General features: G+C 42.8%; 2 protein-coding genes across 2 annotated transcripts; both read right to left on the reverse strand.

Annotated features, from left to right (window-relative positions):
* Nucleotides 1-6,922: 6,922 nt before the first annotated feature.
* Nucleotides 6,923-16,101, reverse strand: ncstn (nicastrin). Its single transcript, XM_052087175.1, has 17 exons — nt 15,945-16,101; nt 14,596-14,697; nt 14,398-14,521; nt 12,825-12,946; nt 12,362-12,507; nt 12,138-12,282; nt 11,954-12,066; nt 11,494-11,646; nt 11,313-11,417; nt 10,293-10,370; nt 10,048-10,217; nt 9,852-9,954; nt 9,671-9,769; nt 9,475-9,562; nt 8,801-8,964; nt 8,515-8,727; nt 6,923-7,654 (listed from the first exon to the last, which is right to left on the reverse strand). Exons 1-17 carry the CDS (start codon nt 16,000-16,002, stop codon nt 7,532-7,534), a joined length of 2,106 nt encoding a protein of 701 aa, XP_051943135.1. The 5' UTR covers nt 16,003-16,101; the 3' UTR covers nt 6,923-7,531.
* Nucleotides 16,102-16,456: 355 nt separating this feature from the next.
* copa (COPI coat complex subunit alpha) lies at nt 16,457-27,299 on the reverse strand. The gene is made up of 29 exons (XM_052087115.1): nt 27,077-27,299; nt 26,638-26,751; nt 26,402-26,475; nt 26,215-26,295; nt 25,922-25,998; nt 25,726-25,835; nt 24,019-24,128; nt 23,107-23,206; nt 22,755-22,973; nt 22,377-22,527; nt 22,234-22,300; nt 22,021-22,096; nt 21,865-21,947; nt 21,456-21,681; nt 21,240-21,378; nt 20,977-21,139; nt 20,341-20,487; nt 20,067-20,256; nt 19,892-19,987; nt 19,497-19,585; nt 19,293-19,416; nt 19,125-19,214; nt 18,620-18,723; nt 18,360-18,506; nt 17,940-18,263; nt 17,717-17,827; nt 17,463-17,624; nt 16,909-17,103; nt 16,457-16,833 (listed from the first exon to the last, which is right to left on the reverse strand). Exons 1-29 carry the CDS (start codon nt 27,114-27,116, stop codon nt 16,774-16,776), a joined length of 3,669 nt encoding a protein of 1,222 aa, XP_051943075.1. The 5' UTR covers nt 27,117-27,299; the 3' UTR covers nt 16,457-16,773.
* Nucleotides 27,300-27,586: the final 287 nt, after the last annotated feature.

The following is a 27,586-nucleotide window of genomic DNA, read 5'->3' on the forward strand; positions in this document are numbered from 1 at the left end:
TGAAAAAACAAATCTTGCTAATAACTAAGCAGTTGTGACAATCTCCATGTTGTGAGCCGCACAAGGAATTAATCATTACACATAAACTGTTTAATTATTTTACATTCTACCAAAATTGGTTATTTCTAAATGGTTTTATAAAGTACAATACTAAAGAGTGCAAGTTTTTACACCCCCCGCCCCAAAAAAAAGTTTCATTGGTCTTTTTGGGAGGCCAGAATGGATTAATGGCACTTTCATTCATTTCAATGGGGATACATGATTTGCTATTTGACTGTTTGAAATCATGACGATAAATATCACTGTGAATGTTGCTTTCATGACGTGCACTTTTTCATTGTCGAGTACTCATACTGTCTTGAAAAGAGCTCAATGGGTGCAGAGATGGCAAAGGAAGATCAAGTGCATTTTCAGTCATCCAATCAACGGACAGGATTCAGTCACATGACTCAATGGCAAGCCCAACACAGCGTAGTTGTTTTAGAAGACGATTTACCAGGGACAACGATGAATTACAGCAAACTATTTTGCCGTGTCTTTTGTGAAGAGCACTCTACGAAGTTTTAAGACATGATTTCAGGCGTCTACTTGTCATTCCTTCAGTTCCGTGTTTACCAACAACAAAACAGGAGGCTAAATTCAATTTGTGTCGCATCAGGTGATGTTTGTGCTTTTGGACAATGGAACGCTTACAAAAAAGCTCACTCACCCCTATTGCATTACCACAATTTGAAATGAATTTCCACATGACCGCTGAACTGACCTTTCCTGTTTTTAATCCAAATGTCTGATGTGCAGTATTTCGGCATTGACCTTTCAAACCGTTGACATACTTTTGGAATCATGACGTCACAGTGCCATTACGCCAGATAATGAGACGCATGTGGCCGGCTTATGTGAGGAGGCCTGAGCGGTACACCAAAGTAGAAACCAAAAAAAAAGAAGAGATGACAGGAACATTTCTAGCCTCTCTTAGCATACTTAGCGATGAAAGAAGAGCCTGAATTATGTCATGACATATAAAGACGATAAAGAAAGAAAACATTTCGGGAGCTACCAGACGGGGTCTTTGAATATGCTGCATTTGTGGATAAGTAGTTTTAGGGTAAGCACGAGCTTGTGAACTTCTCCATTTCGAGACAAATAAAGGTTTTCTTCTTCTTCTTCCGTCAATGCAAAAATAGTATGAACGCTAATTGCTATATTAGAAGAAAATTGGATACTTTACAACCCAATGTCACTAAAGGTGAAGACAAAACTTGCAAAATACAAAATCTGTGTGGAAATAGTACAGAAATGTAAGAATTAAAGACAAAAATACCCTTTGCATCTCATCATACTCGCATAATGTAGTATTGCAAAAAAGTAACACAAAACACGTGTGAACAACATTGCACGATTGCTTCAAAAGTATTTAGATAAAAATCAATCAGAATACATCATTTTACAAGAAATGTATGCGCCAGACTCTGTGACGTGAAAATACAACGGCCCGCCTCACCGAAACAAATCAAACCCTCATCTCAAGGCACCACTGAATTCAAATTTCTTGAGGTCGCACCTGTATTTTGTCCGACCACTCTGCATCTGGAATTTGAGACAAACGTACAATTCGGAATGAAAATAAGCTAAAAACAATGGCGGAAACGGACTATTGTGACATTGTTGTGCAAGATTGTCAGTGAGAATGCGGTCGAACATTTGATCCAAACAGGTGCGGTTCATTGGTGGTGTGGCTCAGGTTGCCTATTCATCCCCGCCCGCGTCCTACAAAAGCAGTCATCCTCTTACCCATGAAAGTCACCATGAGTGCTTCAAATAGTCTTCACTGAATGTTTATTTTCAAGCTAAACGTTCCGGGGGAAAAGGGACCCATAAAAACACACTCAGGACAATGAAATTCTACCCCATCGCCTAAACCGCCCCAGAGAGTCTCTCGACGAGCCGCCGATAATGTACTGTATGAATTATTACAAAGAACGCAAACAGCGAAGCCCATAAAAGTGCTTTCAGAGGCAGACCTTTAAAGAAAAAAAAAAAGAAAAAAGCTCTGAAGCTCATTTCTGATCTCAACCACACCGTTTACTGTAAAATAATGAATGGACCACAAGTCAAATGGACTTTCCACGAACAAAGAGTTGGTGTTCTGTTTCAAGAGGGAAAAAATTATAGATATACTGTGTATATATATATATATATATATATATATGTGTGTATGGCGGAGAGAGAGAGAGAGGAGAGAGAGAGAGAGAGAGAGAAAGAAAATCACCACAAGTCAACAGAATAGTTGACCTGCAGGCCAAGCAAAAGGCAAAGTTCAATGGCAACTTGTTGTCCAAACAATGACAAGAAGACATCCGCAACGGGAAGTTGGGCTATATAATATTTCAATATTTTCAAAGACATTCTCATTGACTGAATTTACTGTCCTTAGTGTTGGCCAAAAAAGTTGCATATAAACATACAAGCAATGCAGTTTTTTAAATTTTTTTATTTTATTTTGCATTTTAAAAAAGAAACATTTTTCCCCAAGTCTGAACAAGTTTGACTGTCCTTTACATTCGACAATTCCAAATAAGATTTTAGATCCATGTACAAGAAAAATGGTCCATTTTGTTATTAAATTTAGCTAAAAAATGAAAAACAACAAACTTTTCAAAATTTATTGCACTGTACTTTGTTTAAAAATTTAATAGCATTTTGTTTTTAAACAATGAATGAAACAGGAAGTTTCAATGATTAACTAATATTCGCTTCACTATATACTATTATTTATGCTTTTAAGAAAAAGTTTCTTTTTTTGCAGCACAGAATCGAACTCATATTGAACACATTAAGACAATAAAATCTTCCCCTTTAAAAATACAAATATAAAATAACTTTTGTAAATCTAACATTGCAATGTCAGATGTTAAAACTTTAAATGGTAGAATTTAATTAAAAAATCCTTCATTTATAGTTTTAAAAGTTTGTGTATAATTATTCCAACACCAAATTTCACATGCTCTCTTTTTCAACACCCCAGACTAATTGTGCCGTTTTCTGCCACTTTTTACAATAGCCTAATTTCCCCTCCATAAAAACTCCTCATGATCAGCGAAACGCATAATGATAAAACCTTTTTTTTTACATAATTCACCAAACGAAAAACAACAACAACAAGACAAAACGCTTTCCGTGACTTCTTGAAATTGTCCGCCGTTACTCTTGCATGGAATGCTAATTGTCGCAATTAGGTTTCGTCAGTGGAAACAAGACACGTCCGCAGAGGAATCAGGCATTTCGATACGGCAGCTGCCCGATGGCGAAGCATTCAGGGAACGCCACCATCCAGTGACCATTTCAGGCCTGCTTGACCAACTGTGTAAATATTCGCATCCACACCACCGCCACCCATCGTTTCTTAGCACGACATCAGTAAACCAAGAAACAACTGCTACCGTCAGCCCATGCCCGCACACACAAGGCTAGAAAATGAGAGCAGGTGTGTGTGTGTGCAAAATGTTCACGTCTCTGCGACGTCAAATCAATGAACTTTTAACTCCGTTCATGCAATGTCAAAATGTACAGCGTGTCCATACGGAGTGGACTATCTACCACTTTAAAAACGTTATTGGAAAAGCGGTTTAGTAAATATGTTAAGCAGATTTGTGTACTTCGGGTACTTCTGTTCATGAAAGTGGTTCTGCTTATTAAAGCCAGAAAAAGTACCAACATGTGTAAGTTGGAAGACAACCACCGTCATTCACTTACATATATCCCTTCGTCGATCAAGTAGTCATGTTTTGTTTGTTTTGTTCACGATTTTTTTATGCTCGTGAAAGGAACTAACGGACACATTGGCAATTCTTTTTTAAATGCTGTAATCCTGATCGTTTGTTAGCCAGCATGCTACAGTGCATTCCGATTGTAAGGATGACTGAAGTTGTTCCAACTAGACCAATGTTCAGTGGACCCACACAACAGAACGGACACACACACTCAGTGCGAGCTTCTAAACTTCTTCTCCATTTTATCTTTGACGAGAGAATGTTTTCAGTCATAAGACACGTTCCTCCTCAAGCGGGTGTAAAATATTTTGGATTAAATTACTGAAGGAAAAAAAAAGACAAACTTGGTCGATTCCGGCTGTGATGTTTACTGTCAGTTACAATTCCTTCTGCTCAATTGAAAGACACGTCAGTAAATATCAACAATAGACAAGCTCGCATACCATTCCCATTTTATTACCTCCTTCCAGGAGGCTTTCATTGGCATGGCTTTGTTTGCTCGTGTGCAAGTGCCTACTTTTGAAAACGTCGAGCAGGACAACTTCACATCATTTAACTCTGGTGGCAATTTCAAAGAAAATGACATTGCGATTACCTCAACATTTACTGTGGCGAAAAAAAAGTTACAATCTAGGGGGAGAAATAAAAACATGTTGTCCAAAAACATTAAACACACTATGTTAAAATATCCCGTGACCCTTGTGAGGATAAGCGGATCGGAAAATGGATGCATGTTAAAATGTCAAAACTAGAATATTAAAATTTAATGGTGCATTAAAACATCAAACCTATGACTTGAAAATGTCAAATCTGCAACATTAAAAAGTAAAACTCACCAACATCAAACATCAACGGTAAGTACAGATGGTAACCACATGAAGTTGAAAAACAAACCAATTAAGCAAAAACGTATGACAAATACTAAGAAAAACTGTGAAAAAAAATTGTCAACGCTGTGCAAAAACATTAAGTCCAAACGTAGTAAGTAAAAAAAAAGAAAAAAACGTTATGTTACATTAAAACTTAGTAGGCCCAAGTCAAGACTTCAAGCGTATCCAGAAACATGCTGCCGGTGGCAGCACGAAGCTCCCAGATGCTTCTCAATCAGGGGTTCTCAAACTCCCGTCCTCGAGAGGCGCTTTTCTGCATGTTTTAATGGTACCCTTCGCCAACATACCCGATTCAAGTGATCACCTCATCGGCAAGCTCTGCAGAGGCCTGATAACGATCCTGATTATCATTTGAATCAGTTATGTTGGAGGAGGCAAACAAACATGCAGAAAAGGAGCCCTCGAGGACCGGAGTTTGGACCTATGTTATAAATGAAAATTAAATCTTTTCCATGGGGCCTTTTTTTCCCTCAATGAAAATGCAGCCCAAACACTTTTTATAGTGCGTGGAAAAGTCATATAATGCGTCATATGGAGTTTTGCATTGAGGAATCACTATACAGATCTTCGCCAAACACATAGATATTGGTAGGCCGACATTTGAACGGTCGGCGGCTTTCTCCGGGCATTTTGGTAGCAAAATGTTTGCAAAGATGCGCAGAGCAGATAAGAATGTCGGAAGGGGGGAAAGTACTCCCGGTCTTCAGTGGTGATAGAACAATGGACTGCACACCCCGTACTGCTTGCTCTCGTACCCGCTAAATGAATGACTTACACGGCCAAACTGTCCTCCGGCGTCGGCCTAATTTTGACTTCATCGCCCCCCCCCACCCCCCGTTTTTGTCGTTTCATTCCCGGCTAAAAAGTGGAAGCTTACGTGGCCATACGCGGGGGAGGATAACAAGATGCCTCCTAATGTTGCTTGGCTCCGGTTTGAAAAAGTGGGGGAGAAAAAGAAGAAAAGAGAGGAGGCGACCATCTCGTCCTCTCCACCATTGTTTGTTGAGCCCATCCACCACGAAGCTAACCTGGCCCCTTTTCCTCCTCTCTTCTCTCGGAAAGCTTTTCCATCAACCCAACAACACCATCGCTCGTTCCGGGTTCTCGTGACCCCGCCACTCGGATTCGAAGACGTTTGAAATGTAAAATGATTACTTACTTATGGCAGAGAGTCCATGCAGCTATTTGTCTCACTTTCCACTTTCTTTCCGCTCGGCCGTGGAAGCCCCGCCCTCGGCCTCAGTCGCTTTCCCCGCCCATCCTTGCTGCTTGCCCACTGGGAGGTAAAGCGGAAGAGGCGGGCCTATGCACCGTGTCTGAATAGCATCTGAGTGTTTAAAAAAATCACGAAAAACACTAACATCAAGTTTATTTGGGATAATTAGTAATTTTGTGAAGTCATAATTACCGTAAAATTTAGACGTTAACTAATCCTGCTGCAGCTGCAAAAAAAGATGTATACAAATGGGCGGACCCAGTTATTTGATCATTGTGAATTAATTTATTTTACATTTGAGCTGCCTTAATTTTCGCCAATTTCATTTTTTATTAAATATACAGTAATCACAGCAAGTTGCATTTCATTTAACTCCATAGTATATGGTAAATTCAGCAAAAATATTTGTTGGGGGTAGTAATATGGATAAAACGTTTTCATTTAAAAACGTTTTTCAGTATAATACGACAATGGAGACCCCAGACTGTCGAACAGCTGTCAAACGTTGTTGCTAATGTTAACATAAATTAAATAAAAGCATTAAATACAAAATAAACAAACGTACATGCTATAGGTCGATTTACCAATTGTAAGATAACCTTTGTCTCACAATGGAGAAATTCAAATTTATTAAAATTACAAATTCATATACATAAGAAATGGTTGTCTGAAAATATTTTACATTACATTTACCATCAAATTAAAAATGAATGAAAAACACATTGCCATTATTAATGTACATTAAAAAAACCTATTCAAAAGCAATTTTGAAGATAAACACATTTTTACAATTAGTTAGACATATTCTAAGCACCTTAGAGCTTGGAATATGTAGTATGCTCGATTACAGTTGCATACATTAAGGTTAGCTATATAGAAAAATAAATATGGTAACGTAGTACAGAACATTATGTACGTTCGATTTGAGAAGATTAAATATGATACATGGAGTGTGTTGAGAACATTAAATATGCCCCATAATAGTAGTACAGTAAATACTTCATTACTTTAGTTTGTGTAATTTAAGCATTGAAGAAAGTACAAAGTGTAAAAGCAGCATTTATTTTGTCACCAAGGTATCACAGCAGGTTAAAGGTTCCTGCCGCTGACGTCAACAATTGTGAAATTATGACTCTACAACCAAACAAAAAAATGTCCAACCTAAATAGAAGTAAGCAGTGCGAAACACATCGTTGTTCAAGGACACGTGCCAGCTTTACATCTACAATGCCACCTTCTTGTTCAGTGTGACTCGAGAGAAAAGTGGTTTATCAGTGGCGATAATTACAATTATTTACAACAAAGATTACACTATTGCACATGACAATCGCGTTCACGCACACTCACTCATTTATCATTGCTCACGTACACACAGTCAACTATCGACGCCAACACATACTTGTCATTGCTCGTACAAACCAAAATAAAACGCAGGAACGTTAATTTAAAAGAACTATGAACATCCTTTTCGAGGCTTGCTGCTGGTACCTGACCAGACGTTTTTGGGACACTCTGCCGCCATTTTGAGGTCTAAAACAACCTTCAAGAGGGGCGTTTTACCAGCTTGTGTGATTTGGATTGAATCAACATGGTCCGGGTCTGCAGCCAGGTAAATGTAGTCGTAGTAGTACTGGTTGTAGTTGTGGAACTTGTGGTCAGTAGGTGGCATTGGCGGGCTCCCTCTGCGAGCTGAATAGGATGTCCGCTTTGGAGCTGATCACATAGGTGAGCAGCAGGGAGGTGAGCAGCACGCCCACACCCACACCCAGAGTCACCATCTAGTCAGTGGAAACAGGAGTTAAAGCAGGGGGGAAAAATGCTACACTGCTGTTACGTTAGTTATGTTAGTATAACACTGCGTTTTGATCACAAATGACAATCAACCATGACATATAGTAGACGAGAGGAGTATAGATCATAAAACATAACGCTGCATTAGGGTGAAAAAAACATTATGGTCCAATACTGTATGTACAAATCATCAAATATGATGTCAATGTTTTTACATTAAATTTGTAAGAAGCAATATGTTCCTTCACGATCATATACACTTGAACTGGAGCGCAATGTTCAATTTGCAGTGCTCGTGCACAGCACTTATTTGCATCCATGGCTATAACACATATTTCACTTACTGAAAAAGTGTCCAGGAACAGAACCCCCGCGATGGAGTATTTACTGAATAGAACATTAACTTTAATGTAAAATGTGACATTGTGAGTGTATAAAACATTAACTATTTTATTAGTGTTGTATGGCTATGTTTAAATTAATGCACAGCGCTTTGTTCCAGCTCCGTTTTTTGTTAAGTGTTCGACAAATAAAGTTGAGTCGAGTCAATGTTCTATTAGAGATTTCGCAAACGCTACAGACGTAAAAAGGTATACAGATTTTCCACTTTGCATGACCAAGCAGCTGAACAGGACAGAGAGACAGTTTTCGTTGAATAGAACATTAAATCGGTCCTTTTAGAGTTGTACAGTACATTAAATACCATAAGCAGCATTAGCGTTTTACAAAATTATATTTGATTTGTATACTGTACAGTGGAGTATGAGAGTGATATACAACTAAAACTGTTGCATTTGAGAGCATCAAATAATAATGTAAATATGAGACGTGTAAAGTAGGTTCCTACCTCCAGCTCGTGACTGGCCACCAGAAAGATACGGCCCTTGATTGTCTTCCAGCGGGACTCTGTCCAGGTGGAGTAGTCCGTGGAGGTGAACTCTCGCAGGTCAAAGGCGGGTGACACCGCCTTAGAGAGGTGCACGGTGGAGCGGACGCAGTAGCCCTCCCGGTCGGTGGCGTTGGGCGGCACCGCGCCTTGAACCCACGTGTATGTGTACATCTGATAAAAAGGAGCAATGCTCGTTAACGCTCTTGACAGGAAAGCGCCGTCAATCTCGATGATGACCACTCACGTGTTTGCTCACGGTATCGCTCTCTTGCATCCGCTGGTTCTGGCAGTCTTGCTGGGTGACGTTGACCACGCTGCCGGTCAGGTTGGCCAGCAGGTGCTGCACCAGGTATGTGGGCTCGCTCGACTGCTGCATCACCCCCACGTAGAAGTTTGTGGCCGTGTTCTCTGGAGCACACGATGCAGACTCCATTTCAAATGAACCGCCAACATACATCCCATCACGCATCCTTCAACTGTTGGCGATGATATTTGTTTCAGGAGTGACTGTATATGCTCAACAACAGAGTGACTGGTGTTTTTTTTTTAAATTAAGGATAAAGCATTTATTAGACAGGCCTTTATTTGGACAAATGCATTATGATAATGTTCATCTACAAGGAGAAGATTGTGTTGTTGTTTTTTTGTCTTTTCTAAAAGGTAAGGCACTGAATTGTATTGGCGAAGAGGCCTTAATGGACACAAGTGCTTTTTCCACTCTAATAGTCTAAAATAATATTTTATTTCCTTATATGGTGGATCAATTAGTCGCTGTGTGCGGGATATACTTGAGAAGCGCATCCCCTACAAAACTACCCCGAAAAAGTAAAAATTGAATGATTACGTTTATAACGCGTGCATAAGTCTCATGAACTCAATGCATGAAAGGAAGGAGGCCATTTTTACTGAACAACTCACTCAGGTGGCTGGCAAGGTCACTGGGTACTATCTGCTGAAGCCAGCTGTTATTTGACTGAATCAAGAATGAGTACAGCATCTGAGTCACCTGAGGGAGAGAAAACAAACACACGTTGCAAAAAAAGCCCTAAAACGTTTACATACACATTAACTGATTTGCACCTGAAAAAGTACAACTGAAGGAAAGACTCATTACTATTTGGGCGTCAGCGTTGATGCCGCTGAGCTGTGATTGGTCTCCTCCCGCCTGCTTGTACAAAGCTCGAGCGAGCACGGTGGCCACCTCGGTCAGAGCCTAAACGACACACACGCAACCTTTACTACAAGCACATTGTGGCAAATGGAGCTTTTTTTTTTTTGACTGCGCTGAGGTAGACCTTGGCCGTGTCTGTGACAAACTGCAGCTGCTCTTCTTGGGTCATGTTCTGCGGGTACGAGACGCGCATGTATTCTGCGTTATCATACATGCTCTCATAGAACCTGCAAAGGAGACATACAGTATATTTTAAGGGAGGTTGACTTGCATAATGTTTCCTTTAAGTTCATGCAAGTTTTCCCAAACCACTTTTTCACCTGTTTCTGAAAGACGACTCGTGGTCCGCAATCACCACGCCGGGGATGGGCCGCGATCGCAGGAAACGTTGGAAGGACGAGGGCGGCAGTGGCTGTGACGCGTTCGGCTCGCTCGCCGAGACGTTTAAAGTCATCACGGCCGACCGGATGTTCTCCACCAGCGTCTTCACCTGTCACGTAAAGTAAAAAGGATTATAGAGGAGGCCTTACGGGATGTATACAGCCAGGAATGGAAAGCGACAAACCTCCTCATCAATGCTGCCGTTTCTCCTTGAGACGGGATCAGAGTGGAGCCACAGTCCTGAGTTGGCACGCATGCCCACCTAGTCGCAACACATTAAAATTACTTTTAAAAAATCATGTCATCACCCTGTTGGCTTACTCGTTATGCTGGCATACACAGAAACTCAAGTTTCAGGTTTTCAGGGTTTGGTCATTTGATGTTCGGCACATGGCAGATTGGCACGTTAAGGTGATGTTACTTTTTATGACACAGGTGTCAAACTTAAGGCCCAGGCACCAGATCATTTTATGTGGCCCGCAAAAGCAAATTATGCGCATTGATTTAATGTTTCTTGCTAAAGTATCATTCATTCATTCATTCATTCATTCATCTTCCGAGCCGCTTGATCCTCACTAGGGTCGCGGGGGGTGCTGGAGCCTATCCCAGCTGTCTTCGGGCAGTAGGCGGAGGACACCCTGAATCGGTTGCCAGCCAATCGCAGGGCACACAGAAACGAACAACCATTCGCACTCACACTCACACCTAGGGACAATTTAGAGCGTCCAATCAGCCTGCCACGCATGTTTTTGGAATGTGGGAGGAAACCGGAGCACCCGGAGAAAACCCACGCAGGCCCGGGGAGAACATGCAAACTCCACACAGGGAGGCCGGAGCTGGAATCGAACCCGGTACCTCTGCACTGTGAAGCCGACGTGCTAACCACTGGACTACCGGGCCGCCCTTGCTAAAGTATCAATATTGCTAATTGTCTTCACTTATAGAGTCATTGAGATATCGCAAGCATTTTTTTGTGTGGCCTTTGATTTCAAAATGACTTTATTCACTAGAGTGCTGTGTATATGTAACATGAGGTGATCATACATTCATTTGGGTCCATCAAGGCCCTCTGAGGAGAACCATAACTACGATGTGGCCCACAACGAAAATGAGTTTGGGTATGGATGGCCCCATGTTTGGGGCTAATACCACCACCTGTTACTTTTGCATTCATTTTATCGTCCAACTACTTGTTCAAACACACCTGTCCGACCTCCAGCACAGAGTGAATGTTGTCCAAGTCCACCAAAAACTGCCCGTTCTCCATGTCGTACACCATTCTGGAACTGCCGATGTAGTCAAAGGTTTCCTGCGAGTCAATGAAAATTGGGTTTGTTGGTTTTAAATCTAAAACGGTACAAGAAGGTTAACAACAACAGACGGACCCCCTGGAAGAAGGCATAGAGGATGGTGCGGTTGGGTGGCGCCTCCTGGGTGATGTTGCGCAAGGCGTGGGCAGCCGCCAGCAAGGTGACGAAGCCCGAGGCGGCGCTCTGCGCTCCGGGGGCAATGTTGAAGAAGAACGATCGGCTGTCCAGCTGCGCAGGAAAAAGGTGAAACGGCATTCTAAATGGCATGATTTTTTTCCCATTTTCATTCTCAAAATAGTGGAGATTGTTAAATACCTCAAAGTACAACAGAAGTTTTACTGCTGTTGCCTTTTTAAAAACATACGCTATGCATGCCTGCACATTTTTTAAGCTTTGCCTGTGTTGTACCATGCACACGTCCAATAATATAGTGCACCTTGTGTATGTGTTAAATACAGAAAAAGCACCCGTAACTGAGACTGCGCCTTTTAATACGGTGCACCCTACGGTCATGAAAATAAGCCAAGTTACTCACCCGAGTTGCTGCGATGACAACGCTCTCCGACATCTTGTGCCCTTTGGCTGTGTTGTTAAGTGGCCTGGTGGTGGCCCAAACATTGAAGTCACCCAGTGGGTCACAAACATACTCTACACGGAGAAAGTGTTTCAGGACACTTTATCTGCAATTCTAAATCACACGTTAACTCGAACCAAATTACCCGGCGTGATGCCGAGGTTGAGGTCATTCCTCCTCATGCAGGTGGCCGTGTTGGTGACGGCTGACATGTGTGAGAAAAGCTGCATGGCACATAATGGGTACTCGGGGGAGCTGCCGTTCACTACGCGGTTATGATCAAAGTAGCACTGCCAGAGACGAAGACAACAAATTTGCAAACTTGCATTGTTCTTGCTCGACCGACGGAATGAACGCTGCGCCACCTACCTGCCGGATGAACCGCGTCTTGTCGTCATCCTTCAGGGAGAAGATAGGGAAGTCAAATTCCTCGTACGACAAGCCGTTGCCCAGAGGATTCCACACCGTCGTGCTGCAGTGAGCCAAGGCCGGGTCGTAGGTCTCGGAATACACACCTGACAGGGATGACATACGTTTAATGCCGCGTGTACAACTGTGTTTTTTCTTTTTCTTTTTTTTTAAATCTCGAATGTTTTCATTGTATTACCCACAAATAATTGGGTAAAAAAAAAACGTTGCAAATATGTCTTGTTCATTGAACACTGACTATTTCTTTTCAATGAATGTATTCTTTTCTGTTTCGGATAAGGAAAAGGTTTCGGATAAAATGTTACAAATTGGAAATATGTGTTTTTACTGGTTAGCACTCTATTAGTAACGAAATGACGAGGATAAAAAGAGTCACGTAAAGAAGAAAGTAAACACTAAACACCTGTGTTTTCATTGGGACATGTGTTGTGCGGAGAGAAGCCCTCCGCTGGGTTGGCGTCTGGTGCCACGACAGCGACGCCCGCCACCCTGCTGGAGCCGTTGTTCAGCTTCATCATGATGGACCTTATGGGCACAGAGAAAACGCTGAATGGAACACATTTTGGAAGAGTCAATGGTTAATTGCGTAAAATTGTGTACAAAAAATAAAAGATTATACATATACGTGTGTGTGTGTATATGTGTATATATATTATATATATATATATATATATATATATATATATATATATATATATATATATATATATAAGAGCTGTCAGTTTAGCGCGTTTTTATTGGCATTAATTTAAATGAATTTTAACGGGATTAATTTTTTTCTCGCGAGATTAACGCGGCACACATCACAAGCGGATGTTACGTTGCTCTATAAATACACCAGAACAAAACAACAGGCGCGCTGCAGAAGTCCACGCCCATGTCTGTTTTGCCAGCCACGGCAGCACTAGACACCGAAAACGGATACTTAAAGAGTATATGAATGGAAAGTTTACTTTTAAAAAGTTGCCCGATTGCTCCACTGACAAGACCAAAGTTATCTGTTCTTCTCTCTGTCTCTGTATCATACAGGTATACGATGTATGCCACTGACACGATTGTTACTTGTTTGGAACTATTTTGTGTGGAAGGTTACAGTGTTCTGCGTCCATATAAATAGAGCGGGTGGAGCTTCTCTGTGTTTGTTTGCCAGTGGTAGCGACCTAGTGAAAATAAAACGTCTCCAGTGTTGTCATTCGAAATGAGTTCTACACAAAAACTGTAGAGAGACTTCCGCACAAGAAGGACCAACACAATCAACATAGCCTGACTGTGTTAGGGGGAGTGACCCCCCCCCCTTTCAGAATGGTTTGCCCCAGCAGCACGGGGGAAGTGCTTGCGCTTGTTTGTACGGCCGACAGTTTTGAATACAGCGGCACATAATGAACACTGGTGTCCGGTGTCTCGTTATTCTTCAACAAACATACAGAAACAGACTGCCGTGTTCAAAGTAAACTTGAGAAAAAGAAAGTATGCAACCATGGTTTAAATCTACTATAGGCTGAGTACTAGTTTACCTTAGATGTGCACTTTATAATGTTATATTGCCCTGTTTTGATTTTATAAAAAAAGTTGTTAAAGCAGCTGTTGTCTGACAAAATATTGTTTTCACTGTTGTTGATGGACAGTAATATTGTGTGAGAGATTATGTGTGAATAACTGCTCCAAGTGAAAAATGTTTATGTAAAATTGAAAATCAAAATTGGTATTTCAGTAAATATTTGCATTTGGCACATAGAAAACTGATTCATGATTCCATGTTGATGAGAGCATTAAAATGGGGGAAAAATAGGACAAAAAATGTAAAAGGAAATTCAGATACGATAAAAAATGTGTGAGTAATCACGATTAATTTTTTAGTCAATTTGAGTTAATTATGACAGTTGCATTTTTAATTAGATTAAATATTTTAATCGTTTGACAGCTCTAATATATATATATATATATATATATATATATATATATATATAAAGAAGTACCTGGTGAAGAGCCGGTGTTCCAGGATAACCATATAGGGAGGATGGAGACCCGTACGCAGCACAAAGTCCAAGTTTTCCTCCGACTCAAGCACATGGAGCACCCCCACGTCTCCGGACAAGGAGGCTGGTGGAGGACGAATTAAAGTATTAACACGCCAGTAGTACACGCTCGTCAATGTATACGGCGGCTTTACTCACATTGACAGCCAATCTGATGCGTGGCGTTGAGCAGTCGCACGCACGGGACGGTGTTGTTGAGGTGCACGTAGATTTTCTTTTCCACTGAAGTGCAGCCAGCACCTACAACAAGAACATTGTAATTGAAGCACAAGATCTTAATTGTAATATTCATATGTTAGGCATGGCTTTGTGAATAAGTGAGTTTTGCAGCAAATAACAGAGATTCCTCTCCAAAAACCCGAGGGAGTTACACTCTACAGTTGTCTCTGTCTACCATTTCACAACAAATCTTTGCACGTATTAAGATCGTGCTGGGTAATTTACTCGGACATCACTTAATTTGGTCTAGTGAGTGACACGGTCATCAGTGAATAACAATGAAGCGTTGGTGTGGTCTTTTAACAGGCCTGTTTGCCAGGCTGCATGTTGGGTGACTATCTGTGAGTTGGAGCCATCAGCAACTCATGAGTGAATATGTGCTTATCACATATGTTTTTTAAAAATAATTTGTTCAATGCCGCATTTTAGAATACAGAGGTGGCTGTGTCTGTCCATGACCAACCACTTGTCAGTGCATTACAATACACTGTAATTAACGATGTTGGGCTCTTTCACATCAACATGCTATTTTATAATGGTGACCGTAGACAGTCTTTTTTTAAATCAAATTACATGTTACAGTGGCTTACAATACTGTAATATTCAAAATTCTGTATAGTTAATTATGAATAGAACCATAGTCTGATGAATAACTAATCCTCTTACACTCGTGAATTTAACGGTCATCGTGATGGTACTTGGACAGCCAAGTATATTTTGAGGTCATACTTATTGAAAAAAGTTTGAGGTCCACTGGCCTCGTCCTACATTAACATAATGGGGAAAACCTGTTTTTTTTCTCGGATTATCCCCACGCCGAACTAATCAGAGAGTCCGCACCTAGTTAAATTAGATTCAACGCAAACTTCACAACGCGTGTGTTAGTTGATGGTCAAGTCGTACAGGGGATATCATTTGAGGTTGCGGTCGCGCTTCAGGCGATTGAAAATCACGAGTAGTCACGCTCAAAACCAGCCGCCCATTGTGCGGGTACTAATTCAGACTTTTAACATACACCCAAGCACTAAAATGTTGTGCCACCTAAAAATCATGAGACGCTAACCGGAGCACCAACCACCCTTGTACGAAGAAGCTGGCATTTTAGACTAAAGCTAATTTGATGGAGAAGTCGCTAATAGCCTAGCCTAAAGCTAGCCAACTCACAAAAGAAGTCGGAACCAGCGAACCGTTTTTTTTTTCGTTCACGCAGCCCAGGTGTAGAAAAACATTCAAGTTCGCCAAATGAAAGTAGCCCGATGTCAACTTACCGATGAAACACATAGAAAGCAGAAGGTTGAAAATCAATTTCTTAGACACCAAATCCATCTTCCTGGTTTGAAAGAAGACCAACACAACAGGAAGTTGCGACACCAAAACGTCCGGGTTCTGGTGTTTGACTTCCGGCCTGCCCCTGAAACTTCTTTAATCTCTTCCTACGCCGCAAGAAAACGCCTCCCTTTTTGTCGTGTTTGTAATACAGAAGGGAGCATTACTTAAAAACAACTACCGGTACATACAGTAGTACTGTTTGGATATGTGCTTTAAGGGGCGTGTCCTTACTAACGTTTATCATTTTTATTCGCTTGTTCCGCAAAAAAGTACCTTGCACATTGCATGAAACGGAGTCACCGGAGTCAAAAAAACGAGCCAGTTCCGCAATGGCAAGAAGTACGCAGGGGAAAAATGCCGATCATTCTTGATCCTGGTGTTTTGACAAGAATTTTTAGATATTTTCAGACACATGGCAATTGTTATAAATATATATTAAAAATAATCTCTCTTCTCCATTTTTGTGTATGATTTATTAGCATTTTAAACCAACCCCAAAACATATGACAAACATACATAGAGATAAAATGCATTTGTTGCATTCTTGACAGGTGTTTTATTTCTTTTTCTCTACCCTTTGTTACACAGTTCAGATTTTTTATTTTGATGGAATGATTTCAGCCACTGCAAAAGAGATGACAAAGGTGCAAAAGAAAATAGTTTTCTTGAAGGATAATTGCTTGAGAAATAAATGGCAATGCTAGCATACATATTTGTCATTCATTTTTAGATATATATTTTTTTATTTGATGACATTTGACTTTTGTCTTAACGGAACTGGAGTGGACTCACACGCAGACCGATCACATCCTTGCCAATCTCAGTGACCTAAAACGTGAAAGTAAACATTAGCGTGATGTTCAGTGCCATCAAATCGTATTGTCTGCTTTTATTTCAACTTACCTGAGTCACCCTGCACACCTGGCCCTTGTATGAGGGGCAGTAGCACGCCCCAGACAACGGGCACTTCTCCACGGGACGTCCACGGTACAGCGGGACGAAGGAGGCAGCACACAGGTCAAAAGGATTGTGTGGGTCGTAGTTCAGCTGGTGGGCGTCTGTTAGGTTCTTCTCGCACGCCGACATAATCTTGCGTGTCTGAGTTGGTCAGGAAAATCAAAATTCTAACATGATAAAGTGAATCTGAAGAATGCCATTCTGCAGGAATTGCACATAAATGTGGAAAAGTTGACGCTGTACTGAAATGTGGTGGGATTAACAGTTTGAAGTTGGAATGGGAAAGCTGAGGAACTTTTAATGTCTAATTCACTCGAATGGAGTTCCCCTTGTGTGGAAAATAGACTCCTGGGGTAAAATGTGTATTTCGCTCTATATGTGGTAAATATTGATGTCAAAAAGTAGGAGGAAGTGATAAAATATACTGAAAAGAATCTAAATCAAAATAATTTTGGTGCAGAACAACACACTATGCAAAGGTTAAAATTGTGATGGCTGACCTGCTGCGCGACATCGGGCTTAGGGCCAAGCTCGAGCAGGCGGCGGGCAAAGCCGGTGGCCGTCTTGAAGTTGCGCAGCTTGAAGAAGAGGTTAAGAGCGGTGCGCAACACCAGCACCATGTGGACGGGCTGGAGGTTGCAGTGGGTGAAGTAGGCGGCCATCTGTACGGGAAAACAAACACGGCGTCAGGAAACTGGGTCGCCCGGGGAAACAAACACACAAAAAAATGATACAATAATGAGTCAAGCCTGACCTCACAGAGTCTCTTCTGCTGGTCCAGTGTGTCTTTGGGCAGCTTCTTACGCTCCGTCTCCATAGTCAGGCCCACTATGTACTCCTTGCAAATGGTGATCAACTGCTGAGCCTACAACAGTGGTAAAAATGATGAATTAACGCATCAATAAGTACATTAAATGTTCAGTGTTCGCTTTCTAGAAAATATCCGATGCCTACACATGACCTGGTTGCTGGCTTACCTCAGCAATCTCCTGCTTGTTGTCGACAACCAGTAGCGGCACCGACAGCAGGATGGCCCGAAAGCGCTCTACGGCTTCTTCGAAGCGCCCGGAGGTGGTCAGCTGGTAGCACTGCTGCAGACGGGAGATGAGGTCGGCCAGGCGGAGGCCCACGGCCGGCAGCCCCTGCTTGGCACCGCAGTCCTTCCAGTTCCTCTGGGGATTGCCCCGCAAGCAGGGAAGAGAAGGCAGCGCCAGGTAGCAGGTGCGGCCCCTGGACAACGTCTGCATGAAGAGCGACTTGTATGGGCCAAAGTTGACGACTCCAACTTGATCGTGGAGCAGCTGTGGAGGAAAGTAGCGATGTTTTCAATAAGACTTCTTCTCTGGTACACTAATGGTTACATTTCCCTGATCGATGTCAGGAAGAAGGCAACTTACCCTCATGGCGGTTTCAAAGGAGCCCGCGAGGATGTGGTCCACCGGCAGCTGCGAGTTGTTGCACCACATCTGCGTGGGACTCATTCCCTTGGTGGGCGGCACGAAGAAGCCGTCCTCCGCCGATCCGCCTGCACCGGCTGGCAAGTCCTGATGATGTACAGTAGATGTACTTGGCGAGGCGCTGTTTCTTTTTTTATTTCATATACACCAGGGACGGACAAAGGATGCCACACATTACATATCTATAAAGATTCTTCTACCAGCTCTGGTGGAAGGTCCAGGTCCTCCTCAACTTCCCAGCCTCCTCCATCCTCTTTGGCACCGCCCTCATCGCCGAAGCCATCCTGAGCATCCATGAAGCCATCTGAGGGAACACGTTAATTAGCTGGCTCTACATCAAGAGCGTTCTTATAGCTTGTGGCAAGTTAAATTTTAATACTTTTTTTTCACACAGAGTAAATAAACTGAAATGAGATGATCATTTCAATATCTATACTTTCTGAGGCGTTTGTATGTTTTTATTAAACATAATATATGTGTCTTGCTGCAATAAAAGGTTGGGAAGGACTGTCCCCGGATGCAAAATGACCCATGACCCGAGTTGAGAGGAGCATTCAGATTTGTTATGAAAAAAGTGTGAGCCAGGGAATGTTTGTTGCTGCGTGCATCTTCATGTCAAAATTATATATTTTCCCCCCCTCAAGGGTATTTTTTTAAAGGTTAAATTCCTGCCAGTGTAATAATACTTCATTCTCCAATGCTTACCCTCATCAAGCTGAAGCTCGGCATCATCTCCCCAGCCCTCCGCTCCAGAGGCGTCCATGTCCAGGTCAGCGGCCATTTGACCTGCTTTCCCTACAAAACAAAACATCCCGACATCAATCAAGCTGCTGAATGACTTCAACTTTAGTCACTTTTTATATTCCTCTTTACCCTTAGCTGCGATGACTCCCTCAAAGAAGCCCTTGGAGACAGTGAGCAGGGGCCAGTTGGTGTCCAGGGGGTTGATGGGTGGTGGTGGCTGCAGGAGCTGGGCATTGGGATCCACCTCAGGTAACTACAGGTGACAGAAACAATTGAGGTCTTAATGCCAAAATGGTGGTGTGGTGACTATTGGGAGTAGATTTGAATACATACAGTCTCCTTCTCCGGATCAAACGTCTCCTTGAGGGCCTCAGCTTCATCATCCAGTCCATGTGTGGCAGCAGTAAGGTAAGCCAGAGACTCTACCCGAGAACAATTGAACACAAACCATTTAACATGTTTAAATAATACTGAACATTACATATTGTACCTCAACTTTTGAAAACTATGAGTGGTAATATGGTCATAAATTTTGTTCATTGTGTCGGTCATTTTTAGGCATTAACGAGTGGATTTTTTTTTTTTTGGATGTATGTCATTTCAAATGAGATTTTTGCCTTACTTGACTATTTTGACATGAACAGAGCAGTTGTGTTTTACACCCCATCTAAAAAAATGTTTCTTGGTAATTTAGTCAAAATGTGGCTTTGGTTGCTCTATAAACTCACTCTGGCCACAATTCTTCAGGATGCGGACTCTCTCGCTGACATCTCCCAAGTAGAGCGCTGCCTGGTAGTGGCCACTCATGTCCTTCCTAATCTCAGCTACCAAAAAAAGAACACGCACAATTTAGCGACTGTTGGAGATCATCACACCAACTGGAATGCTCTAACCCTCCCTCACCAATTTTCATCATCTTGCGTAGCTTGGCCAGGTTGCCGGTGATGAGGTAGAGGAAGGTCAGCTTGTCAAAGTTCTTGGTCCTCTGGTAGCACATCTCCACTACCTGGTGGTGGCCCTGCAGCAGCGCCGCCTCGCCCAGACGCTCCCAGCAGCTGCGCTCATCCAGTGCCTTGGCCGCCTCCAGCGCCACCTTGCGAACGAGAAAAGAGACATGGCTGCGATGACCTCATAGCTTTCAGCAAAGGAGGACAGAAACTAGAACTGCGGCAATTACTTCGATGTTCCCGCACTCCAGAGCTAAGCTGAAGCGAGTCTTCTCGTCTTTGACAAAGTGCAGCGCCACCTCGGGGTAGCCCTTCTTCTGCAGGTAAGCAATGATGGACTGGCCCACCAACTTGGCGTTGCGGACCATGTGAAGAACCTGAAAGGGTCAAATTTGATGAATATTTAAGCATGTGTCCGAGCAGCCAAATGTTTAGACGCCGTTGTTCATTCATGTTATCGAATGTGAAACAGTTTCCAAACTTTTAATGAGTTCAGTTTTTCTACCAATAAAAAAAAAAAAAAAAAGAATATTATTTATCCTCAGCCCCAAATATTTCACTTAATGTTGAAAAGGGGTTTTCTAGGCTTTGGAGGCTATGCTGGTGATCGCATACTAGGATAGAGTGGCACAGTATCCAGTAGCTCATTGGCTGTTGGCTCAACATTAACCTGCACAATAATAATAATAAGACATTTTATTTATAAGCGCCTTTCAAGACACCCAAGGACACTTTACAATAACAAAAACAATGCAACAATCATGCTCAACTCGATCAACATTGTCACTTCAACAACACTGCCACAACTCTGCTTTGGCATGACAGTGGTTCCCCATTAAGTCCTGACTTTGCTCGTTGAAACGCACCTCGTCGTATTTGCGATTGATGAGGGCCAGTTTGAAGCGGTACTCTGTGGGGTCGATGGTGAGGACGCGAGGTCGGCACTCTCTGTCCAAGCAGTACACGTTGTTGCCTCGCACGCGGGTGACGTAAATGGGCAGGTCCAGCGTCCTGATGATGCCGTGATCACTACATGGAGAGATACGGGTTAGAGCGTCTTACAGACATTGATTATCGGGCCCAATTTGAGCTAAGCTACAGCGCTTGAACTCGCTGGATGTGCACAGACCCTGAGATGAGGGCGTATTTGATGTGGTTGGACGTGGTGTAAATGAAGACGCCGCTTTCATCCCAGGCGCCACTCTTCACTTTGATGTTCTCATGAATGTTGCAAAGGCTGTCCAGCTTGCGGTTACAGATCATAATAGCTGGAAAGCAACCACACACTGAGATTCTTGTCACACGCACACGTGTGACGACAGTTGGTCGGGCAGGCCGCTCTTACCGTGCTTGGCCAGGAGCGCGACGTGGCTGGTGTCGGCGCTCCACACCACGTACTTGACCTTGGCGAGCTTGACAGTAGCCAGCGAGCGCTTCTGCTGCACGTCGAACAGCGTCACGCCATCGGCGTCGCGCAGCAGCAGCGAGCCTGTGCCGGCGTAGAAGATCTCTTCGCAGTTTGGCACTTGCACTTTTTTTACGATCTCGTTTTTCAGGTTCTTGATCAGCAGCTGCGGAAGACAAGACGTGGATGGGAACAGAATGAGGCGAGATTCGTCTCTCGAGCAACACAAAGCAAGACAAATATTAAATGGGCTGACTCTTACTCCCACCGATTTAAATTAGGGTAACATTCACATTACCTCACTTGCTGTCGTCGTTTATTGATCGACACGCCACTACTTAGGACTTACAGAGTGCATGCGGTCCAGGACAGCAAATCTGTTCCTCGCCACCCACACTGCTGTCAGGCCAGAGGACCTCTTGCCTTCGGGTGCTGAGACAAAACAGAACTATCATTGTATCATTATCACTTGAGACAAGAGTCATTCACTGCACCATTTCCGTACCATCGGGGTTCTGAGAGTCGCTCTCTTTGGGAATTGAGTACAAGTCATATGTGCTGTTCTCCAGGTTGGTCGCCCTCTGAAAGATGAGAGAAGACAAAAAAAGAATATTGCCAAGTCAATGGTCAAATTTTCCACATAAACTGACATAACTGTCTTAAAATATGCAATACAGTATGTTCCTTATTTCATTGCGTTTTTTTTTTAAATACTCACAGTGCACAGGAGCACAGCGTTCTCTGCGGGATTGTAGGACATGCTGAACACGGGAAACTTGGAGCCACTGCGATAAGAAAATAGTGTCATATTTGCTTGTAATTTTAAGAAACCAACGGAGCTAGCCGCTACTAATCAGCCACCTGCGCAGCTGCATGACAGCGGTGTCCTTGCTGCTGTTGAAGTCCAGCTGGCGAAGGAAACGCTCCTTGACATAGTAGAGCATGTTGCCGTGGACGGCGTAAGCCGGACGCTCGCGCTCCAGCTTGAACACTATCATGCCGCTGTCGTGGCCTAAAGGGAAACGTGAACAGAAATACAATTCAACCCATCTTTATTTAGGGGAAAAACAAGATTTCATATTCTACTCCACTCCATCCTTTGCCAGGGGGTTGCAATATAGCGAACCCCCGTTAATCGTGTGAATGTTCCTGCAGTATTTGCAATTTGGCACTACAACAGGGGTGCAAAGGACGACAACATAGCAGTGCAACACGACTATAAATTGGTCGACGATGTACCCGCAGCAAATAGGTTGAGGTTGGGGTGCGCGCCCAGCACCCAGAAGCGGTCATGGTCCCGGCGGAAAGTCTGTACGCCGGTCCTCTTGGACATGTCCCACACCCGTATGCTTTTGTCCTCAGAGTTGGAGAGTATAAGCTCCTGGCGCGGGTGAAATACGGCGCAGGAGACATTGTTGTAGTGGCCACGGCACGTGTCGAGCTCCCAAGCCTTGGACTCTGTCAGTGGAAGGAGATGGAGAGGTGACACGTGCAAAGAACATTTGATGTTATTTCTTCATAACAGAAGTTAAATGATGCACTTTACATAATGGAGATTTGGAAAGTAAGATCCAGCCTATTCTATTCTTACCGTTCATCCTCCAGATTTTGACCTGCCTGTCGTCAGCGCCCGACACAATGAGAGGCATGCTGGGATGGAAGGTGGCCCAGTTAACGCCTCGGTCGTGACCCTGGACAAAGTAAATAGCTATCAGTCATGCTGATGGTGATTCACTGAAGCATTTCAAACAGTTCACGGGTTGTGCCATTTCAAGTACAGCTTTAATTACCACGCAGGTGTCTAACCCCAGAGCTCGATGGGCGATAACACACATGATTCAAAAAGATCAGTTGATCAGCAAGCTCTTCAGGAGCCTGATAACAATCCTGACCATTTGTGTTTAAGGAAGGCCAACATAACTATAAACAACCTGGCACCTGTGATTTCACCTATTTACATTTTTTTTTTTTTGCACAAGTCAAAGCCATGTCTCATACAAGTATTGCTTTGGCGCCATCTTCTGGTAAATTGGTGCAGATTAATTATTGTTAACGTAACGAAATGAATTTATAAACATTATTCTGGAGGAATGTCAGTTACTCAAGAATAGTGGAGTCCTGTATTTGCATGAAAATCACTTAACCCCAAATCTAAATCAAATGACAAAAATATGGCGCCCATCCAGGGACGCGCGTTACAAATTAGCTTTTGCTACAAGCAGTAAACACAGCTGACTGCTGTGGTATCGTTTGTCAAAATGTTTGTATTCGTCTCTAACAATTTTAAAAAGCATGCCTTCTATGGTATGCTTATTCTAACATCTCTTCGCAAATTAGTAGGTTGTTTTCATAATCTTGCATATTGGATCATCGTCAACTGTGTATTTATATGCAAAAAAAAGTTTCACTTTGTCAAGTTTGTGAGGTTTCAAAAACCCTGAGACACTTTGAAGAAAACATTGACATCACGTCTCAATTTTTGGTGAAGCGACGCCCATTTCACCTCAAGCACATGCTTGACGACCGCGTCGGAGGCGCCAAACAGGTCAACGCCGGAGATACCGCGGACCTCCGTCTCCACGGCGCCAGGCGACAAGTTCTTCTTCCTCAGACCTGCAACCAACATTTAAGTCGCGGGTGCGACGGCAGGGCGAGAGGAAGCGAACATATTGGGGAAGAAAATAGTCAACAAAACAATCAGATCGACCAAATCAAATGGCTACAAGCAGCAGCAGCTAAGACGGGACGACTGCTGGACCAACCGACACACACACTCAGGATGGAAACATCACAAACGTTTGCTCTCCTGCTTAGCGTCTGATTAGGTTAGAGATGGGAAACTAAATGATTGGGTTGGACGGCGAAGCTTGTGTTGATGATGCTTCCCGCCTGAACAAACAATGTGGTGAGCGTCTGGTTCAGCAGTGAGAAGAGATGAACAGAAAATGGGATGGAACGAGGAACCTGTGTGCAAGTGTGGATGTTTCCGGAGAGGGGAACTGATAAGGGAGCACATAGGGCGCGAGGGTGTGGGTGTGGGTGATTGGCGTTGAAAAGACGGGCTCTGATGGGGCTTTGGATGTGAAGAATGTGCGATGTTATTTTACTTGAATGCTCATGCGTGCTCGATGAGTCACATGCAAGTTACATTACTAGTTAGCATAAAGCAATTCGTAATACAAGAATATAAACTTTACTTTGTGTTAGCTTGGTGCAAGTGTCATGCGGGGCAAATGCTAAAACTCCTAAAATGTCAGATCTGAGGAATTGCAGAGAAGTGGTGAGTAGTCCCCGGATGCTGGTTATTTGCCATTGAGGGGCTGTATAAGAAATAATCACGTGAATATGAATGAATGAGTGAGTGGACAGTAAGGTGGCGCCAATGCCAAAACATTGCCCGCTGAGCTCACACACAGAGGGGATGACATGAGTGAGGAGGGAGGAGGAGAGTTTGTTTTGGTAGCTGTGAAAGGTAAACGCAGACATGTAAAAACATCAAGAAGCATGCAGAGAGGCACACAAACACTTCCTCGCTCAGCAAGTATGATTAAAAGTCAGATAAAGAAATCTTTAGTGGAAGGAGGCGTTTGTGCATTCAGCCCGCAGTTTGTTCTCTACACATCGCAGAGAAAGAGGACAACTTGGGATGTGAACTCGACATCCCATTTCAGCCTCTTTCTTATGTGATAGAAAGTGAACACGTCTGTTGAATTATGAGGTTTTTCTGATGGAACAACATGATGAATTTTCAAACTGTTTGCTCAATATTTTAAGTGGTATTTCCTTTACACTTTCCCAACCCCCAAATATTTGTCGTTTGTGGCTAAATTTGTATTTTTCATCTTATATTTTTGCAATAAAAATCAAATACTGTAAACCAATTGTATTTTTTTCAGTTTGGCTGGTCCCGCGACTTGTAAAAATCCCCATTCCCTTAATCGTGTTGACTTTCTTTCGCAGGTTGGCCGATATGTTCGGTGCATTACTGCCAGTGAGCAGAAGTTGGTGGTAATGTACCAAAAGTATTGGCCAACTGCAGAAAGAAAGTAGAAAGAGAAATGGAAGTACAGTAGTCGTAGTAGTTTAGCTTGTGACTTCCCTATGCCTCAACAGAAAAAACATGGTACCAACAATGGCATGTTCACTTTCTAGACCCCATCCCCACCTTCACCCAGCCTCCTGTGCTGTGTTGTCCCCTAAAAGCCCTCACCGGAGATATCCCATACTCGCACAGTCTGATCCAGGCTGGCTGATACAACCAGGTCCTCCGAGGGGTGGAACTGGGCGCACATGACATAGTGGTTGTGGCCCGTCAGCACACTGTTGAAATGAAGAGGATAAAGTGAGGAATTATGATTCTACAGTTGAGCACGATTTATCCATGTTGGGTCTTATATTCAGTTTACCAAACACAAGTCCTGGACTGCCAGTTCCAGATGCGAATAGTTTGGTCATCTGAGGCACTCAGAATCCAAGGGTACTCCTAGAAAAGGAGCAGATGAATTGGTATGTTGTGGCAATATTTTCCAAGTTCCAGTGACAAACACTAGAGAAACACCAAGAGTTGTCAGGCTGCTTCGGGCTAGTACCACATATTGCCAACTATTTGTGTACAATTAGTACAATAATTTTTTTCATATGGCCCCTTCAAGAAGTCTGGGAAAGTTCTTAGAACTCTGTTGATGGAAGAGAAACTCACATGGTGGAAGAAGGTAGTCCTTATGTAGTCCAGGTGTCCGAGTAAGGTGAAGAGGCAGCGTCTCAACTTGTAGTTCCACACCTTGTCAAATAAAGGTACACAAGCAAAAGATTTTTTGGGGGAAAAAATCTAATTTGACATCACTGGGTTTAACAAGAGCCAATATGGCGACCACAATAAATATTACCTTGATTTTGTAATCGTCTCCTCCAGATACAAACAGGGGCTGCTGTTTGTGGAAATCAATTCCTCGAACGGGACCTATGGGACAACATAGACAAATTGCATCCAAAGTCAACAGAGTGCAAAAAATATCCATCCATCCATCTTTGTCTCCACGGACATTTGAAATTGACTATTTTGCCATCACACATCAATACATACTGTACATCTATACAATTTGCAATTAGCTTTTCTTTTTACCGTCATGTTCGTCAAACTTGTCAATGAGCGTGCACATGCGATAGTCCCACAGCTGGATGACACCGTTGTGCAAACTGGCCAGAACCCACGGCCTCTTGGGGTGGAAACTTAGCCCTGAAACGTAACAATAATGAGTCTTTTTTTTTTTAAATCATCACCCATAAATATCTAATTAAACAGGGAAGAAGGCGCAGATATATCGTATTATTTTCAACGGTAAGTAGTGGTAATATTAAAAAGGCAATCATTAGCTTTTAGGCATCACGACAGGAAGATTCGCGTACTTGAAAACCGCTTTAAAAACCTTTAATTCTTGCATAGCTCCATAGAACACTGCACTGATAAACCCCATAGACAAAATACAGTACCTTTACCGTATTTACCGGATAGCTCGCTAACATTAGCCTCTAAAAGCTAGCTGCAACTGCCCAACGCTTACCTTTAACACGGGCCGACTTGGTTTCAAACTTGTTCAACATGGTCAAGAACCAGGGTTTGTCGTTCTTTAACTATCAATTTATAGTAAACGACCACCTTATCTGTACGCAAAACGTGCAATTGTAATATATCAGAAAATCTATGCTTGACGGCAATCGCCCATTTAAGATGGTTCTCTCTTCTTTTTCCTGACACGTCTCCTGTTTTGTCTTCCGGGTTTGAACAATAAAGTTGTGACTATCCAACGTTGCGCAAATGACGCTAAAAGCTCCACGGCGGTCTGAACATAGAAACACAACACATAGATCCGGCTTGGGTGGAATGTCTGGGCGTGAGTTGTGGCCGATAGCAGCTCTTGAATGAATACTGTACAGTACAATACATCTTTATCTATACAGCACTTTCACAACAGCTGCAGTTGTAATAAAGCGCTTTACATAAAGACTTAAGTGGTGCCTGTTGATATTGATCCGTTTCCAAAATTTGATGAGAAATCATGAATGTGCATTAT

The sequence above is a fragment of the Hippocampus zosterae genome, chromosome 15 (genome assembly GCF_025434085.1).
Source record: "Hippocampus zosterae strain Florida chromosome 15, ASM2543408v3, whole genome shotgun sequence".
NCBI classification, from domain to species: Eukaryota; Metazoa; Chordata; class Actinopteri; order Syngnathiformes; family Syngnathidae; genus Hippocampus; species Hippocampus zosterae.

Excerpts from the sequence above, each read along its gene's own strand:
- ncstn (XM_052087175.1), bottom strand. The coding sequence starts at position 16,002 with ATGGATTTGGTGTCTAAGAAATTGATTTTCAACCTTCTGCTTTCTATG. Across the intron at positions 12,947-14,397 it reads GAACACCGGCTCTTCACCAG|GTCCATCATGATGAAGCTGA; the intron begins GTACTTCTTTAT and ends TGTGCCCATAAG. Across the intron at positions 12,067-12,137 it reads CAACCTCGGCATCACGCCGG|AGTATGTTTGTGACCCACTG; the intron begins GTAATTTGGTTC and ends TTCTCCGTGTAG.
- copa (XM_052087115.1), bottom strand. The coding sequence starts at position 27,116 with ATGTTGAACAAGTTTGAAACCAAGTCGGCCCGTGTTAAAG. Across the intron at positions 19,988-20,066 it reads ACGCAAGATGATGAAAATTG|CTGAGATTAGGAAGGACATG; the intron begins GTGAGGGAGGGT and ends TTTTTTTGGTAG. Across the intron at positions 19,417-19,496 it reads TTGATCCGGAGAAGGAGACT|TTACCTGAGGTGGATCCCAA; the intron begins GTATGTATTCAA and ends TGTCACCTGTAG.